The sequence below is a fragment of the Camelus bactrianus genome, chromosome 2 (genome assembly GCF_048773025.1).
Source record: "Camelus bactrianus isolate YW-2024 breed Bactrian camel chromosome 2, ASM4877302v1, whole genome shotgun sequence".
In the NCBI taxonomy this organism is placed as follows: domain Eukaryota; kingdom Metazoa; phylum Chordata; class Mammalia; order Artiodactyla; family Camelidae; genus Camelus; species Camelus bactrianus.
Window position 1 is genome coordinate 109,092,358 of NC_133540.1, and position 16,974 is coordinate 109,109,331.

At 41.0% G+C, this 16,974-nt stretch overlaps 1 protein-coding gene across 10 annotated transcripts in view; it reads right to left on the reverse strand.

Annotated features, from left to right (window-relative positions):
• Positions 1-16,974, reverse strand: part of TBC1D1 (TBC1 domain family member 1) — a 192,850-nt gene that overhangs the window by 79,166 nt on the left and 96,710 nt on the right. For 9 of the 10 annotated variants that reach the window (XM_074349337.1, XM_074349338.1, XM_074349334.1 and 6 more), the window contains 4 exons: positions 13,558-13,649; positions 6,987-7,097; positions 1,918-2,046; positions 564-650 (listed from right to left, as the gene is read on the reverse strand). In XM_074349337.1, coding sequence (XP_074205438.1) covers positions 564-650; positions 1,918-2,046; positions 6,987-7,097; positions 13,558-13,649 — 419 coding nt within the window. Of the gene's footprint in view, positions 1-563; positions 651-1,917; positions 2,047-6,986; positions 7,098-13,557; positions 13,650-14,432; positions 14,585-16,974 lie in introns of those variants that run through there. The other variant, XM_010962689.3, reaches the window with a different exon arrangement.

The following is a 16,974-nucleotide window of genomic DNA, read 5'->3' on the forward strand; positions in this document are numbered from 1 at the left end:
AGGACATAGATACAGGTTTGTCACCAAAGAGAACCACCGACTTTCTCGCTGTCACAAAGCTGTGCCCATTGGTGACAGACATGAGGGCGGAGGCTTCACTGCTTATTTATAAAAATAGTAATATTTAATTATAATCATAGAGCCAGCCAGAGGATACAGTAAGTTTCAGGAATTTACCCTACATACTTCTCAGAATTCACAAACCCAATTTTGAGGTTTCTCTAACTTAAATTATTTTTAATATTTCATTTAGATTTCATTGGAAAACCGATTTAAGAAATCCATTGACTGCTTTGTGCTAAATTAGATCTCAGTGGTCTAAAACTGCGATTTTGTTCCTTTGTTTATGGGATGGCATCTGCTTTGGTAGGTAAACCTTTTTTCTTGGAACAGAACTGCATGACCAGCCCTCCATCTGCACCTGGAGGTCTGGAAGCACCAAACTTTTCATGATTGGAGATACGAGTTTCTTTTGTTCCTCTTGACAGACCCTGTATATAGGGGACGAGGAAGACCCATGTGCTGGTTTCTTCAGGGGGTCACTTAAAAAGAAATGTGCTTACCTTGCTGGTGTTACTTAACGTGCTAGACGCCGAGCTGTCCAAGTCCAGATTGGCGGAGTGCTCCTGCAGGCCTTTGGCTTTATTACCCTGCATAAAGAAAGGCAGTTATGACCTCTGAGGTTTTGCAAAGGAAGCGACCTGATCTGTTTAAATAAGCTCAGGAAAAATGCATTTACTGAGAAACACTGTTGAGTGCATATGTGCATTGAGACAATCATATTCTTTTAAGCCAACCTGAATGTTTCAAAGCATCTTTTGGATTAGTCATTGGCAGGATGACGGGCAGGGGAAGAGACATGTCTAGGAAGAGCAAGTGCTGAAGTGTGCACGCTCAACATCGCTCTCCTGAGTCACACGGCATCATGACCTGCCAGGCCGTGACACCCAAACCGCCATCTCTCCACTTGGGAGCTCTCCAAAGCAGCCCCACTCCAACTCTGGTTTTGTAAGTGAAATGGTTTTAATTATCTATAAGGTTGCTGCAAAATTCTCAGAAACATCTTCACACACAATAAAATTTAACTTCTACGAAAACTAAAGCATGATTCATCAAATGGAGTGGTTCGTGAAATAAAAAAGAACTGTAAGAAGACAACTGCAAGCTCCAGAAAGGTGCAAGACTTTGAGAGAAAATCTAACTTTTATTTCTTAGAAGTGCCATCAAGGGTATTTACACCCATGAGAACGAAGGGGGACGGGGTGGTAGTGATTTCTTAAAGAACCCCCAGATTGGAGCAGCATATATATACTCGTTCTTCCTAGAGAGCTGCAGGCCACAAACTTTTTCTGTAACGGGACAGAAAATAAAGCTCTTATGCTCCGTGGTGTCTGTGGCAACTACTCAACTCTGCAGAAAAGCAGCCTTAGACAACAGGTGAACTGATGTGATTGTGTTTCAATAAATCTTTAGTTACAAAAACCAGAGATGAATGGTATTTGACCCAAGGGCCACTGTTTGCAGATCCTGCTTAGAAGTTCCAGACATATAACAATAACAGCTGACAATAACTGGATTTTTAAATAGTACCTAGTGACACAAGGGAGAACGGAACCCACACGTTGGCGTATCTAATCCGTGCTCTTTAGAGGGACTAGCCAACAAATAACACTCTCTGGGAGACAAAAATTCCATGGATATAATCTACAAAAGAGTGAAGTTTTTTTTTAACTAAGGCCAAGATAAAACCTGAATTTTAAGTGAAGATAACATTATTCGAAGACTGAGAAGACATTTTAAAAGGTCTTACCCTTCTATACTTCATGATGAACACTGATGGAGTAAAAACAAAGAACTGAATCTCATGCTCTCTCAAAAAGTCATTTAACTTAAATTAAGAGAAATTATGGCACTTACCCGGGACAAAATACTTTCTAAAGACTCTGTTAAAGATTTCTTTGCTTTGTTCTTCAGCATATCTAGCCTAAATCGAGTGGCACTAGATGGCAATTCACTTCCAATATTCTCTGCCACAATCTGTGATGTCTAAAAAATAAAACAATGTAAAGTCAAGTCACTTAGAGCCTCCTGCCTTCCTCTTTTCCTACCTTTTTAAAAAAAAAAAAGGATTGAAAAGTCTCTAGGATGCATCTTTTTGACCCCAGGCCATATTCTTTGTGTGACCTCTTCTCATCTTCTCATCTGTCACTTGGTGACATGACTGCAAGTCCAGGAAATAATTTTGCCTCAAAGAGTTGCTTTGCCTACTCCAAATGTAATGAGGAGATCTGCTTAGAAGCCAATCAGTTAACAAAGCAGCTTAGAGCTTGGGCTCGGGCTGGGTCAGAGATATGTCATTTATTAGCCGTGGCCTTATGCAAGTTACTTACTCTGAGCCACAATTTCGTCTTCTATAAATTGAGACCAACCTCAAGATCTAATCATAGCACTGTGTTGCACTGTGATTAAAACAGGTAAAGCATTAAAGCACTGGGCACAGCTTCCAGTACTAAGGGAGCTATGATTAGCTCTTTAGAGTAAAGTAACAACTTACTTTTGGGGGCATTTCACAGGGTAAGACAAAATAATCAACTGAAGAATCCAACCCCCTCTGCCTACAATAATCTTCATCCCCTTCTACAGAATCCTACTTTTTCTTCTCTCCCACCTCTTCTTTCCATCATCCCATTCGCTCTCCCCTGCAACGAAGCATCTCCTCCTTAAGTGACCATAACGTGAAACTAAATCTGTTTGCCAATCACAAAATGAAGTTTAATGTTACTTATTAACAGAGGTATGCTAAAATAAAAATTTTTTAATCCTCAAAATTAAACTGCCTCTTCTCTGGATGCTTACCTGAATGCTTCCTGCTAGATGATGATTGTTAGAAAACAACCACCACATCCTTTATTACTCTAAACATCGACTATTCCTTGTTGTTGTTACATATTTCAAGTATACAGAGAAGTGTGCAGATTAATACAATAAATGCCTTCAATTCACCCCAGCTATATCCTGCAGGTGTTGAGAAGAGTGACACTCACTCAACAAATATTGACCAAGTTATGTACCATGGGTGGGTGCCTTATTAGCTGCAATTTGGTCCTATGCAATCATTTACCAAGAATAAGAGCTTATTCAGACACAAAGCAGCCACCAGAGCAAAGGGAATTACCCATAAAGGAGCTCAGGCACCTGTATTTGACTCAACACTAGCTCACTCACAAAGGTACAAAGCTGTAGACTTGCTTTGAAACTCATAACAAAAGTTTTCATAAAAGAGAAGCATTTTGAATTGTGTTGACATATAAGGAAAATACCGGGTAAAAGACTAGTAGTATGCAGTAGATCCTACACAGAAAACCTGCGCTGGTGTTTTGTTTTTGTTTTTGTTTTTAATAAACCAGCCCATTAGAGTCTCTCTGCACTTAATTCAGTGCTGCTTCTGCTCTCCTCTACAGTCTAAAATCATTCTTCTCTGTCTACCGTCATAATTCAAATGCAACCTGAAAATTCACATCTAGAAAATAATTCATGCTTAGAAAATAATTTCATTTAGGAAATAACACATTCCTTGTTTATTTTAAACTAAGCATCTAGAAGTTTCTCCTTTAAAGTTCCTAGTTTGCGGTTCTCGAGTGAATTGTACCACAGTGCTCACACTGCCCACCCCAAGACAGAGGGGAGAACTCTAAGCCTGAACGTTTGGAGCCAAGTTTCAAATTCTGAAGCTAAAATGAAGTCCTCAGTTGAGAACCCACCATCCTGAGCTGTCACAGCATATTCACCAGCAGCTTTATTCACAATAACCAGAACCTGGAAACAGCTTAGGTGTCCAACAAAAGGAGAATAGAGAAATAAACTGTGGTATGGACACAATGAGATAAAAAGGAACACATTACTGATTTATGCAACATCAAAAACATTACGCTAAGAGAAAGAAGCCAGAACTAAAAGAGAACATACTGTATGATTCCATTTATAGAAAGTCCTAGAATAGTCAAAACTAACCTATGGTGGAAAAAAAATCAAAAGAGTGGTTGCCTGAGGGACGGAGGACTGACAGGGTGTGGGGTACTTTCTGGAGTGATGGACATGTTCTATATCTTGAGAGCGGTTGGGGCTAACTAAATGTATGAAATCCTTAAAACTCAACAGATGGTTCACTCAAGATTTGTGCAACTTACTATATGCAAATGTTATCTCAAAAAAACAGTAGATAAATACCAAACTCTCATTAATGATACGCAAACTAAGTGTTTGGGAATCAAGAGTACTAACATCAGAAACTTGCTCTGAAAGGCATCAGAAGTAAGGTGGCATAGGAGACGGACAGATACACGGCAGCAAACACAACAGTGCTAAAAACGGTTTCAGCCAGATGGTGGGTATAAAAGTGCTCACTGTGCGATTCTTTCAACTTTTCTGTATGTCTGACAATTTCTGTAATAAAATGTCAGAAAAAAAACTTATCTACTGGATAATGGACCCAGGCATATCAATGAATAGTTACATAATATTAAATTTTGATAATTAAGCTCCTAAAGGGCATGATGATTAAGATGATGTCCTTGGACCTCAGACACATGGGCTCCACGCTGCCCAGCAAACATCTTGACCCCATTCCCCATGTCCTCGTGTCTCACATGGGTATCATGCCACCGAACTCAAAAAGGCATTGTAGAAAAAATGGCAGAAGTCGTGTAAAAAATTAAAACTATGTCTGATACATGCCATTCAACCAGTGGCAGTTGATTTAATATTATTAATTTCTGTACCAGCTCAGTGAACACAAGCAAAAATGATTAAAACGTGGTACCCTTTAAACTTTATTAATTTATAAGTCTTTGTCCAAACTGAATCCTTTCCCATAAGATCAAAGGATTCATTCAGTTTGTTTTCTACTTTATGAAACGATCCCTCTACCAGCCTCCAACACCAGCATTTTAGTCTGAAAAACACGCATGGGTTGGAATCACCATGGCTCTGAGAAGTACAGCCCTGAGACTGTGGTTCATGTCTTCGGTCCACTTCTGAAGGCTGGTGGGCACAGACCACAGTTCCATTTCTCTCTGGTCAAGTCATAACACATTTTCAAAAGTTCCAGGAATTTTTAGGAGTAACAAGAAGGTAATGAAATCCACGTAGTTAAACCATCTGGTAGCAGAAAGTAAGAGCAAGAATCTACTGGTGACTCTCGAAAGTCCATCTGATCCATCTATAAAGCAGTTGCTGCTCTGAAAAGCTAAGCTCAGAGCCCAAGAGGGTGTCCAGCCTGCGGGACCACCCAACCACTGGGGATCGGGGCAACTTCCTTACAGGCAAAGACACAAGCCTCCTGGGTTACAGAATGTTTAGAAACCTCTAGTGAAAGGGATGCCCAGATGCCAGTTCCACCTTGAGGCTCAGTCTCCTTTAAATTCTGTTTTCAAATGGGGGAAAAAAAAAAAAAACATGAAATATATTTCTCCACTGTACTAGCCTATGTCCTAATCATAAAGATATTACCCTGTTCCATAAAAATGAGACTGCCCTGAGGTCAAAACTTCCCACCCACCAGAAATGCTTCATTCCCCTTTCTAGCAGTTACAAATTATTTCAAAGTTATCAATTTCCTGTTGGAGTAAGTTGGACTGACTCAGGAAGAAGAAAATCAGAACACAGAATAACTGTCAGTGGCACAAAAGAGAAGAGGAAAGGAAACAAGAAAAGAAATAGGTTGAAAAGTGAACTAGAGAATTAACTGAAAACTTAGACTGGGTAGCCCACCCAAAAGTGAACAGGTGGCGCCCAGAACTCGCAGGCGGCCTCAAGGGCACTGGCTGCAAGGGGGGGAACGTCAACACATAAAGGCCAAAAACACCACGTACTGGTACTAGGGTCGCAGCTAAGGGGCCCTAGAGTCGGCCAATGAGATTAAAAACAATGTTGGACACTGTATGTGATTAAGAGCTCAGGAAGGGCACGTGACTGCCGAAGCCAACCGGAAGGGAGAAACAAATGGGGAGAGTTGCTATGTGCGATCCCAGCAAAACTGCATCACGGTCAGGTTACCAGAAAAGCAGGGGCTGTTTACAGGGAAAACAGCAAGGAAGAGAGCACGTGACTGAGCTTTACAGTGCCTTCAGAATAGACCCCCGGGGAGTGGCTTCTGGTGGTGTTTTTTTAAAAAGTCAATATACTTTTGGAAATTTAAGATTTTTTGAACATCCTTTACTGATTTTTCTCTAGATTTTCTGGCCTACCAGTAAAAAAAAAAATAAAATGCATGTCCAGAAGTTATAATGGTTATTATGATTGACTTACACAGAGTTAAAAAAATATAGGAAAATGGTTCTTGGCCCCATGCGTACTGAATCCCAAATGCAAAACTTTTCAAAGACGGAGACCTGCAGGTGGCCCCGGCTTCTGACGCAGCACTCCTCACACAGAAAAGCTGAACAAAGCTGTGGGCAGTGGAGGTGGGAGGCGGACTCCGCACATCCATCCAGCATGCGAGATGGAAGGAACATGCCCTCCATGTGAAGGGCTCAGCACCCAGGCCAGCATCACCTGTGCTGTGCCAGAGCGCCACCGTACATTCACACGGCATTTATGTGACAAGGAACTCGGGTACTTCCTGTAATTCTGAAGGCAGCTGTACAACGTCACTCCCGTTTTATCAGGGAGTGAGGTGACAGAGACTGGCCCCTGCAGGTCAGGTAGCTTGTCTTGGTGGCAGCTACTCGTAAACCTCACTCTTGAGGTTCTATGCCAGTCCCCCGTCAGAGCAACTGCCCCACCCCTACTACAATGCAGACAGACACTTCTCTCACCTTCTCCAAGCACAATCTAAATATTCCCAAATTTTCCCTAGTTTACCGTACATGCAACAAATGAAAATAAAATAAAAGGAGAAAGAGGCTTCAGAGCTTCAGAAAGTCCTCAAGGCTCTTTTACAGAGCATCCTGGTAAACTCATAAGAGAGAAAAAGAAAAGGGCCATACCTGCTTTACCTCCCCAACATGGACATGAACTTTTTGTTTCTCTTCATATAAACATCTCAAGAAAGAAATAATCAATTCATTCTCTCGCTGCTCATTTCTTGGTCTCAATTTCTTAAAGGGGAAAAAAAAAAGAATACATTAATGTTTAATTGTCACCTAAAACTGCTATACCATCCCTTTGAAAATGCTAACAGCTTCCATCCACCAACTAGTGCTTTTTTTACCCAACCATCTCACTAGGGGGCACTGATGATCCTAAAAAGTGAGAATTTTTTTAAAAGAAACAGATAATGGAGCCAGTGGGCCAGATTAAGCTCTGATGTCCTTATACCTAAAATAAATATTTTGTATCAGTTAGAGGCATAGTCAAAATATTTAATAAACAGCCCTGAAAACAGAAGAAAAGGACAAAATCTGTGTAAACACCCAAAGGTCAACATTTGTAAACCCTATGGTTAGGGACTGGAAAGGAAGACAGAAACTGGACCCCGGGTTACGGTTCCTTCCTCACGTCAAACGTGTTCACCACGGAGCACTTTCTGGAAGCCCCACCAGGCATGCACTTACACACAAAATTTCATGGCATGGACTCAGTTTCTCTTTTCTTTCTTTCTTTAAAAATTCCTTATATGCTTTTTATTTTTTAGGCAGGGCAGTGGCAAGACACACTGGACTAGAAATCAGGACACGCAGGTTCAAGGTGCTGCCTAGAAGTGTGACCAAAGGCCAGTCACTTAATCTTAGCTTCTCCGTCTGCTCAGATGAAGACTATGCACAAGATACACTCCAGGGTCTCCTCTGGCTCCCAGATTCTTTGGATTTGAAATAGCAGTCACAGTTCACTTTTAGAAGACCATCTAATTTAATTATTTTCTCTGAGTATGAAGAAAACAAAACTGAATTACTCTGGAAATACACAAAGCTTCTAGTCTATAAACTTCAGGAACTTTATAATGATAGTTATCCACTGCCCTGGCTCCTCCTCTCTGCCTGCCCTTTAAAACAAAGTCCGGGTGTAATAAATGCATCAGCTACACAAGCATCTGAGTCTGGGTCAGCGCTGTCCTTGGCAGCCCAGCTAACGAAGGAACGATGATTTTGCCCTCGTGTCACAGACTTTAGAAGCAGAAGTGACACTAACCCAGACCTGTGACATTCCCTCTCTAAAAGAAAAAGATCATTTAAAATAAGTTCTTCCTGTTACTCAAGGAAATGACAGTAAATGATTAGAAGGGGTTGTTTTCACTGAAGACTTCCTATTCTTCCAAATTTCAAATCTAAAGATTAAATATTTTAAAGGCTAGAACAGATGATCTCACTCTGGATGCCAAGCCATGGACCTTAATGTTATAAATTTTTACATGTTTTATGCAACAAGTGGATTTTTCCAGGGAAGGTTCCCATCAGATCTTCAAAAGAGGAAAGTGGCAGTCACACACCACAATCCCAGCTTAATTCTGCTGACTTTGGGAAGGTCACTGTGAATCTAAAAGCCCAGGAGGCAACGGGAACTCTCACTCACTGCTGGTGGGACCGTGAAATGGTACAGCCACTTAGGGAGCCAGTCTGGCCGCTTCTTATAGAACTAACTACGTTCTCACCAGGCAATCCAGCAATCGCACTGCTTAGTATTCACCAAAAGGAGTTGAAACTGTACGCCCACACAAAAGCTTGCATAGGAATGTTTGCAGCAGCTTTATTTGTAACTGCCAAAACTAAGAAGCAACCAGATGTTCTTCAATAGATGAATGGATAAACAAACAGGTACATCCAGACAATGGAATATTATTCAGCACTAAAAAGAGCTATCAAACCATAAAAAGACATAGAGGAACCTCAAATGCACACTGTTAAGGGAAAGAAGCCCATCTGAAGATGCTACAAACTGTATAATTCCAACTATTTGACATTCTGGAAAAGACAAAACTATGGAGACAGTAAAAGATCAGTGGTTGCCTGGGGCTTGGAGGGGGGAAGAGGGGTGAACAGGTGGAGCACAGAGAATTTTTAGGGCAATGAAACAACTCCATATGGTACTATAATGGTGGCTACATGCCATTATACGTTTGTCAGAACCCATGGAAGGTACCACACCAGGCGTGAACCCTAATGTAAACTATGGGCTTTAGTTAATAAAGATGCATCAATACCACCTCATCAACTGTGATAAAGGTACCACACTAAAACAAGACACTAATAGAGGAAACTGAATTGGGGGAGGGAGGGGGAGGGCATGAGAAGTTTTACAGGAACTTTTTCTGTGAAACTAAAACGGCTCTGAAAAATAAAGTCTATTTTTTTTTAAAGTCCAGGAAAGAGGAGCAGACAGGACTGAAAGGTACCCAAGAGCTGCCCCATTCTTTCCTCTCCTACTCTTTAATTAAACCTTGGGCTGCTCTCACAAGAATATGTCTATTTTCTTGGAGAAATTCTTCACAATCACTTATTTCAAAATATTAAAAAAGGCTAAGAATGCAGTAATAAAGAGAATTATTAATACATTTTCTTTTTCTCAACATACACATCAAAGAACCTACTCAAATGGACAGAGAATGAGACTGCAGTGAACACAGGGTACCACCAGAGCCATCACCCAGACACTACATCACAGAGCACCTTAGGCATCACAGGGAAAGTCGGTGAGGCTGAGAAGACCATGTCTGGGGTGTCACACAAGGTCAAGAAATAAATCCCTCCTTAAAATAACTGAAACATGACTCGGGGCGACCCTCCTGTTGAGTGAAAACGATTCGTGAGGTCTCATCACCTTAATACCTCCCATGTGACCATGTGACTTCACCATTCTCCAAAGGGGCAAATCATTCCTTCCTAAAGGTGATTTATAAATAGCCATGAGTCAGAGGGACAAATCTGAGGAAAATAATGGGGACTCAAGTTGGATAATACTACTTTGCAGTCAAAAACTAACTTGCTTACTCAAAGTTATCTACAGCGTCAGAAGTCAGGACAGTGGTTCCCTGGGGGCAGTGCTGACCGGGTTCTGAGGGACGGGATGGCCCTATTTCCCAATCTGGGTGCTGCTGCACAGGTGTATTCATCTTAATGAAAATTCACTGAAATGCAGCCAGTATTTTATAATAACTATAAGTAGAGTAAAACCTTTAAAAACTGTGAATCACTACATTGTACATCTGAGGCAGGGAGGGTACAGCTCAGTGACAGAGCCCCTGCTTAGCATGCACGAGGTCCTGGGTTCCATCCCCAGTACCTCCATTTAAAAAAAAGAGAGAGAGAGAGAGACTATGTTGTACACCTGAAACTTACATAATATTGTAAAAACTATGCCTCAAAAATTTCTTTTAACTGCAAAAATATTTTTTTAATTTCATTGAACTATACAACATTGATTTGTGTGCTTTGCTATAGATTTCATTTTTTAAAAAGAAAAATGCAAAATAATTAATTGCCTATTAAAAGTAACAAAGCCAATTTTGTTACACTTCTTAATCTCATTTCTCTGTAAGTCAGTTGTAAAAATGATTTTAAAATCAATTTCTAACACTGGCTAATGAATACCAGAACACTGAGAAAGTCTATGGTCTTCTGAGGGGTCTATTCAAAATAGCGACACTCACCTGGATACAACCACCAGACATCTTTTTTAAAAAAAATGATAATAAAATCTTATAAGAAATCATTTTTAAATCACTGAAAAGCCAACTAAGTTGATATATAGTCTACACAAAGTTGGGGGGGAGTTCCTCCAACCATTAATCTTTGACTTGTTTAAAGTTATGTTATTTAATCCATTATCAACATCTATTGAGTCTCAATCTACTTGATTTACCTACTGAGTATTCATTAAGGCATTCCCTAAAACGCACTCATTCAGATGAATGGAATTAAGACTTATAAACATTTTCTTCACCAATTCCACTTGGCATGAAAGCAGTTTCTTCCTCTAAGGACAATGGATGTGGACACATTCAGCCAGTGGAGACAGCAGGAGAGAGCAAGGCCCCGCCTGCGGGTCACCTTCCTATATACCCACCTAGATATGTTGAAAATTGTACATTTCAAAAAGGTCATTGATAAAAAAAAAAAGTGCCTCTGCAGTGTCATGAGTCCTCTTAGGAAGAGGAGGGTTCGCAGCCCCGCAAGCCCATGGGGCACCAAGTCCTCCTCTCGGAGCTCAAAGTCGAAGCTGGCTTGCTGGCAGCAGTGGTAATCCCCAGCACCATCTGCACAGTAATTAATGATCTGTTTCTTTCCGGTTCTGTTTGGGTTGCACTTTTTTATTTTAACATGAAACACTGATTTACAAAAACAAATATGTATGCTTCAATAACTATTTAAGTAATCATGTACCATTTATTTCAGTAGTAATTAGATTTGTTTTATAAAAATTTGCCCTTGGAGAATTCCTCAGAAACAAAATATTCTCCAGGAAAATATTAACCAATCTATTTATAGGAAGTCTCATGACACTGCAAAGCCACTTTTTTCTTTATGATGTTTTTGAAACCCATGGTTTTTCAAAAACATCAACAGGCACTACTACTAAAAAATAAACCAGTGACTTGGTTTATAAAATATTTTATAAAAAACAAGATTGATCCTTGAGGAAGTAATTTAACAAGACTACCAATAAGCCATCAGAAGAAAGCTGTGTCAAATTTGCATTATTTAAAGAAAAGCCACACTTACAATGATGGAAGACAAAGTATGAGCTGGCTTTTCAAAGCCAATGAACAGTAGGACTTCCCTTTGTCTTTAAACCAATCAAAAAATTACAGTGCCTTCTAGAACCACACACAGGGCCCTGAGATATTAACTGAATGCATTTTTTAAAGCAAACCTTTGTCACTGATTTTCTCTAAAGTTTGTTTGTCATAATGTGTCTTAAACTTTCATGCATCAATGAGAATCTCAGAACCACATCCATTAGGAACTTGTCACTGCTGCAAAAGAATATTTTGGATATTACCTATCTTGATTCATCACAGTCTTCTGGGGAAAACTACACAGTGCTGCCTAAATTAAAAAGAAAACCAACTCACATTAGGGGAGGAATGTACATCTTCTATGCTTGCTAGAAAGATGTTCCCCAAAGTGACTTGATAGCACTAATACAGCAAAGTGGGCCAGCATCAGATGAAAACAGCCCCAGCTCCCATTACAAACGCATTAACAGTCAGAAGCAAATGTCCATCTATTTATGAATTCCAAGTACAAATCACATTAAATTTGCCTGAGAGGACTGTGTACTTAGAACTCTAAAGATCTTTGAAGAAAAAACAAAGTAGTGTGTCTCAAGTCAATTCAGAAGAAAACAAGAAAATTTAAAGGCAACTGGAAATTGCGTAAGTTATTCTAAGCTATTTATGGAATTTAAAAACCTTACTATGCTTTCTTTCTACAAACATTCGCCAATCTTCCTGCAGAAAAACAAGGGAAGGAGAACTCTTAACATGTGATTAAAGAAAAAGACAGTTCTTTAATTTTTCACTCTAACAGAAAACAGACCACGGGCCCTGTCTGCAGTCCTTCCCCCAGTGAGGAGGGAGAGAGAACTCACAGTCTAGAGTTGCTGGCCTTCCTGTTTTGTTTAAAGACTCCTCTCTTTGCAGAACCCTGCCACTCTCCTCCCTCCAAAAGAGAGATTAATGCTTTGTTCTGCTGTGCTCTCCTCCCTAGAGAAGTGCCACGAAACCACAGAAAATGCCCCTCGGCTAAAGCAGACATGAAATTTTTGATGAGCTCATTAAAGATTCATAATGAACAGACTACAGGCATGCCAGCACACACAGCATGGTTTCCCCGAGAAACGTGCATCAAAATGTGAGGACAAGAGCGAGTTTCCGGGTTTACTGCAGAAAACCAACGAGCTTGGGTTTTGTTTTGTATTTTGGTTTTTTGTTTGGTTTTTTTAAACTTTTTTTATTTGAGGGGGGAAGATAATTAGGTTTTTATTTATTTATTTATTTACTTATTTACTTATTTACTTATTTACTTATTTATTTATTTATTTATTTATTTATTTATTTATTTAAATGGAGGTACTGGGGATTGAACCGAGGATCCAGTGCATGCTAAGCAAGTGCTCTACCACTGAGATATACCCTCCCCACTCTGTATTTTGTTTTTAAGTTTGATATATCACATAGTAGGTAACATCATCTATTTTCAAAACTGAAAAATAAGAGAGGGGAGGAACAATTATGTTCAATTTCATGTACGAAATGTCCCTTGAGACTCCCACAAGGAGGGCTGAATCCCCAGCAGGAAGGCGCGGGCAGAGGTTTCCTGGGGAGAGCAGTGCTCAGGGACCAAAGTCCAAGTCCCCTGTCTCCCAGGCTGAGGCTCTCTCCACTTCATTTCCTTTCTCTCATTCTTTAAGGGACAGCTCCCCTGGCTTAGTTATATTCACAAGAAAACCAATTCTGACCTGGCCCCCTCCAGGGGGCTGTTAAAGCTTAAGCCAAGAGGAACTCGGGGCCACTTCCTCGGGGCTCTGACCGCTCTGCTTTGTAATTTTTTATAAATAACATTTCATGGATAAGTTGCCTGCATTCTCGTTCCTTCTAGAAATTAGAAACCATTACCATACCTGAACCTCTTCAAAAATTGTCGCTTGCTCCTGATTCGTTAACGTTGTCAGGTGCTTCTGGAGTTCTAGTTTGGTTTTGGAAGAATTCATTCCTATTAAGAGATTTTTAAAAAGACAGAGACATGAGAACACTCTATGTAACAGCTATAAGGGAGAGTCAACACCTCCCATAATCACTCCTCTTTACTTGAAAGGTGGGTGCTCACCCCCCCCTCAGGCTCTTGAGGTTTCACGGAAATTCTAATCCAACATGTCGGTGATGATGCCGGTGACAACTAACATTTTTTGGTTGAGCCCTTGTGTGCTAGGCACTGACTTCAACTTCAGGCCTGGGTCATTTAATAGTCAGAACAATCTGACGAACAAGAGTCGATTAGCCCCATTTTACAGTTCAGGAACTGAGACTCAGAGAGCTCCCATAATTTCCAAAGACCACCAACTGGGCTTTACCTCAGGTTTGCGTGGCTCCAAATTGCATTTTTTCACCACTACTCCATGTTAGAACACCTCACACAATCAGAGCATTGTCCTCAGAAAACTCTTGGGAGTATTTGTACGTTAACATTTGAAAACTGACCAGAGTTTTCCTTTTACATGTTAGGCTCTTTCACGTAAAACTGATTTGTGTGGCTAACAACTTTTCTTTTCACCACCACTTGCTTATTAACAGTCTTAAGACTGTGTAGTTAACATTACAAAGGAGTGTGAGGAAAAGTCCTTAAAATAAAGTTGCAGTGTTAGTACCCATTAGAATCTGATATTTCACAAAGTTCCTTCTCCACACATAAATGGCTAGGAACCTGTCGGCCTCTTCTTGGTGCCAGAGATAAACGCCCCACATGAAGAGAGGATCTGGAATGAAAGGAATCACTGACCTAACGTTCGTGGAAAAACTGCTGCCGACTGCTCTGGTTCCAAGGGCAGTCCTGTCCCCATCCACCTGCCACCCCCGCCTGCTCCCGGGTGAGCAGCGGGGCAGGGGCTCCAAGCCAGATCTACCTGCGTCAATGAGGAGGGCTGGAGGGGACCTCCGACATCCAGAACAGGGACTTGGAAATCATGCCTCTGTTTTACAGATGAGTTTGCTGAGGTCCAGAGAAGCCAGTGACTAAAGGTCAGGGGGCCGATCCGTGCCCAGAGCCAGGGTGCCTCCCCCGACCCCTCCTGCTGCAGAAGGCAGAGCCCCACCCTCCTAACAGGCTGCGGCCAGGCTGCAGCCCCTGCTCAAACTGTTGCAGCTCTCTCCGCTTCCAGAAGTCCTGCCTTTCCTCTCAATCTTTTTTTTGGGGGGGGCCCCGAAAACCCTAAGAAGTCACCATAAAAATAAAAGGCAATTATTTAAGTGACTACTGTGCACAACACTCCATGAATAATATCATTTAATCCTCAACATAATCCTTGAAATGGGCACTGGTTTTAGTTGTCCCAGTGTCTGTAGACGAAGAAACTGAGGCACAGTGAAGTCAAGTATTTTGTCCAAGGTCATCAGCTAAGTAAGGGACAGAGTTAAAATCTGACCCACATCTGCCAGCCTCCAGGGAACACTCTGAAACACGCCACTGCTCCCCTTCACCTGGACAGTCAAGTCACCTGACACCAGTGGCTTTAATACCAAAGTGAATCGCTAAGTGAAATGAGGCAGAAAAGACAGATATTATATGTTTTCACTTATATGCGGAATCTAAAAAAAAAAACAAAAAATACAGCAAAACAGAAACACACTTAAGGTACAGACAACAAACTGGTGGTCACAAGAGGAGAGGGGAAGGCGGGAATGGGTGAAACAGGTGAAGGGAAATAAGAGATACCAGGGGATTAAACTACCAGTTATAAAATAAATAAGTTACAGGGATGGAATACACAGCACAGAAAACATAGTAAATAATGTTATAACAACACTGTATGCTATGTAATATATAAAAATATTGAATCATTATGTTGTACACCTGAAACTAATAATAATATTGTAAGTCAACTATACTTCAATTTAAAAAAAAAGAGGTGAGTACAAGTGCAAAAGGACAGATGGATTTTGTCAGAGCACAATTCAGGTACTCTTCTGGCAGGCTGGCAGGTCACAGCAGCCAGGGAAAAAACAGAGATGACTTTACTGAACTAACTACTGAAATGTTGAATCAAAACAGTGTTTAAATTTATGAGTAAAATTAGCACTTAGAAATCATTAGATGAAAATCCTCCCCCGGACATGGACGTCAATGACACAGTGTGAGCATCCTCTCTCAGACACACTGTTCTGTCTGATGAGACATTCACGTGTAGAGAAAAACCCCAAGAAGAGGTGGACTAATTGGGTACACTTCAAACAGTCTCGGGTGAAATCATACAATACGGACTACTCTTCACATCCAGCAGGCACAGAGCCCCTGCGACAGTTCTACCCCTGCCGTGAGGATGCCTCCATTCATTAGGTCCTCCCCACCCCACATTAAAACAGAGGTGGTCCTCCTGGGCCCAGTGCCTGCTCCCCACCGTGCACCCCCCACGGGGCTTCTCACCACCTTCAGCCACTCCTGGGGGGTGTCTGCAGCAAGAAGGCAGCACTCCCTGCATGATGCCAAAAGCTTTTTTTTTTTTTAATAGGCGAGAAGGGAGGCAAGAAACACAGCAGAGAAGGGTAACCAGAGTCCAGGGCTTTCCCAGACTACAGTCCCTCCAGGGTGGTTAGTGCGCTGGCCTTTGTGCTGTCCGGCTGAAAAGGCTCTTATTAGAGGGAGCTCTGAATCTGAATGGCTTTGCCGTGTTGGAGGCAAATTTAGAGTGCAAAAGAAAACCTTAGTTCAACTTTTTTTTTTCTTTTTAGTGAAAGTATAAATTCTTTCCAGCAATTCCCCAAATGCTCCTCTAAACTTGAAAAAAAAAAAAAAAGCAAAATACCATGTAAGTAATACTAGCAGTTGTATATAATTCTAACAGAATCAAGAACAGCAGCCCCTCTTACAAGCTGTAAGTGCGCTCCAGAGTGCAGTGGCCACCGTTACCCATAGGTGCACTGTATTTAGTCTACTTTATAGATTCCAGAGCACACGAGACTGTATCAATTGATTAAGAAAACACAGTCTTTAAGTCCTTTTTGTGGCCAAGTCACTGGTCCTCTCCACAGTGTATGAAGTTCTTGCCCAGATCGTGGCTTCCTATAAAAACTACTCTTAATGGGAACATACAACGAGCTTTAATAAACCACTTCATTCTACTTACTAGGGAAGCAATATAGCAAAAAGCAAGAACCTCAAACTGTTCATAAAATAATCAGCATCTCCTCTAGTAAGGATGGCTCTAATAATGGGCCATCTACATTCTAGAAATGCTTCCCATCACGAAGGCAAAACACCCTCACCAGCCTCCTAATTGTGCTACTTAATGGATGTTTTTACGTCAGCATCGCTTTCTGCTTTGCTT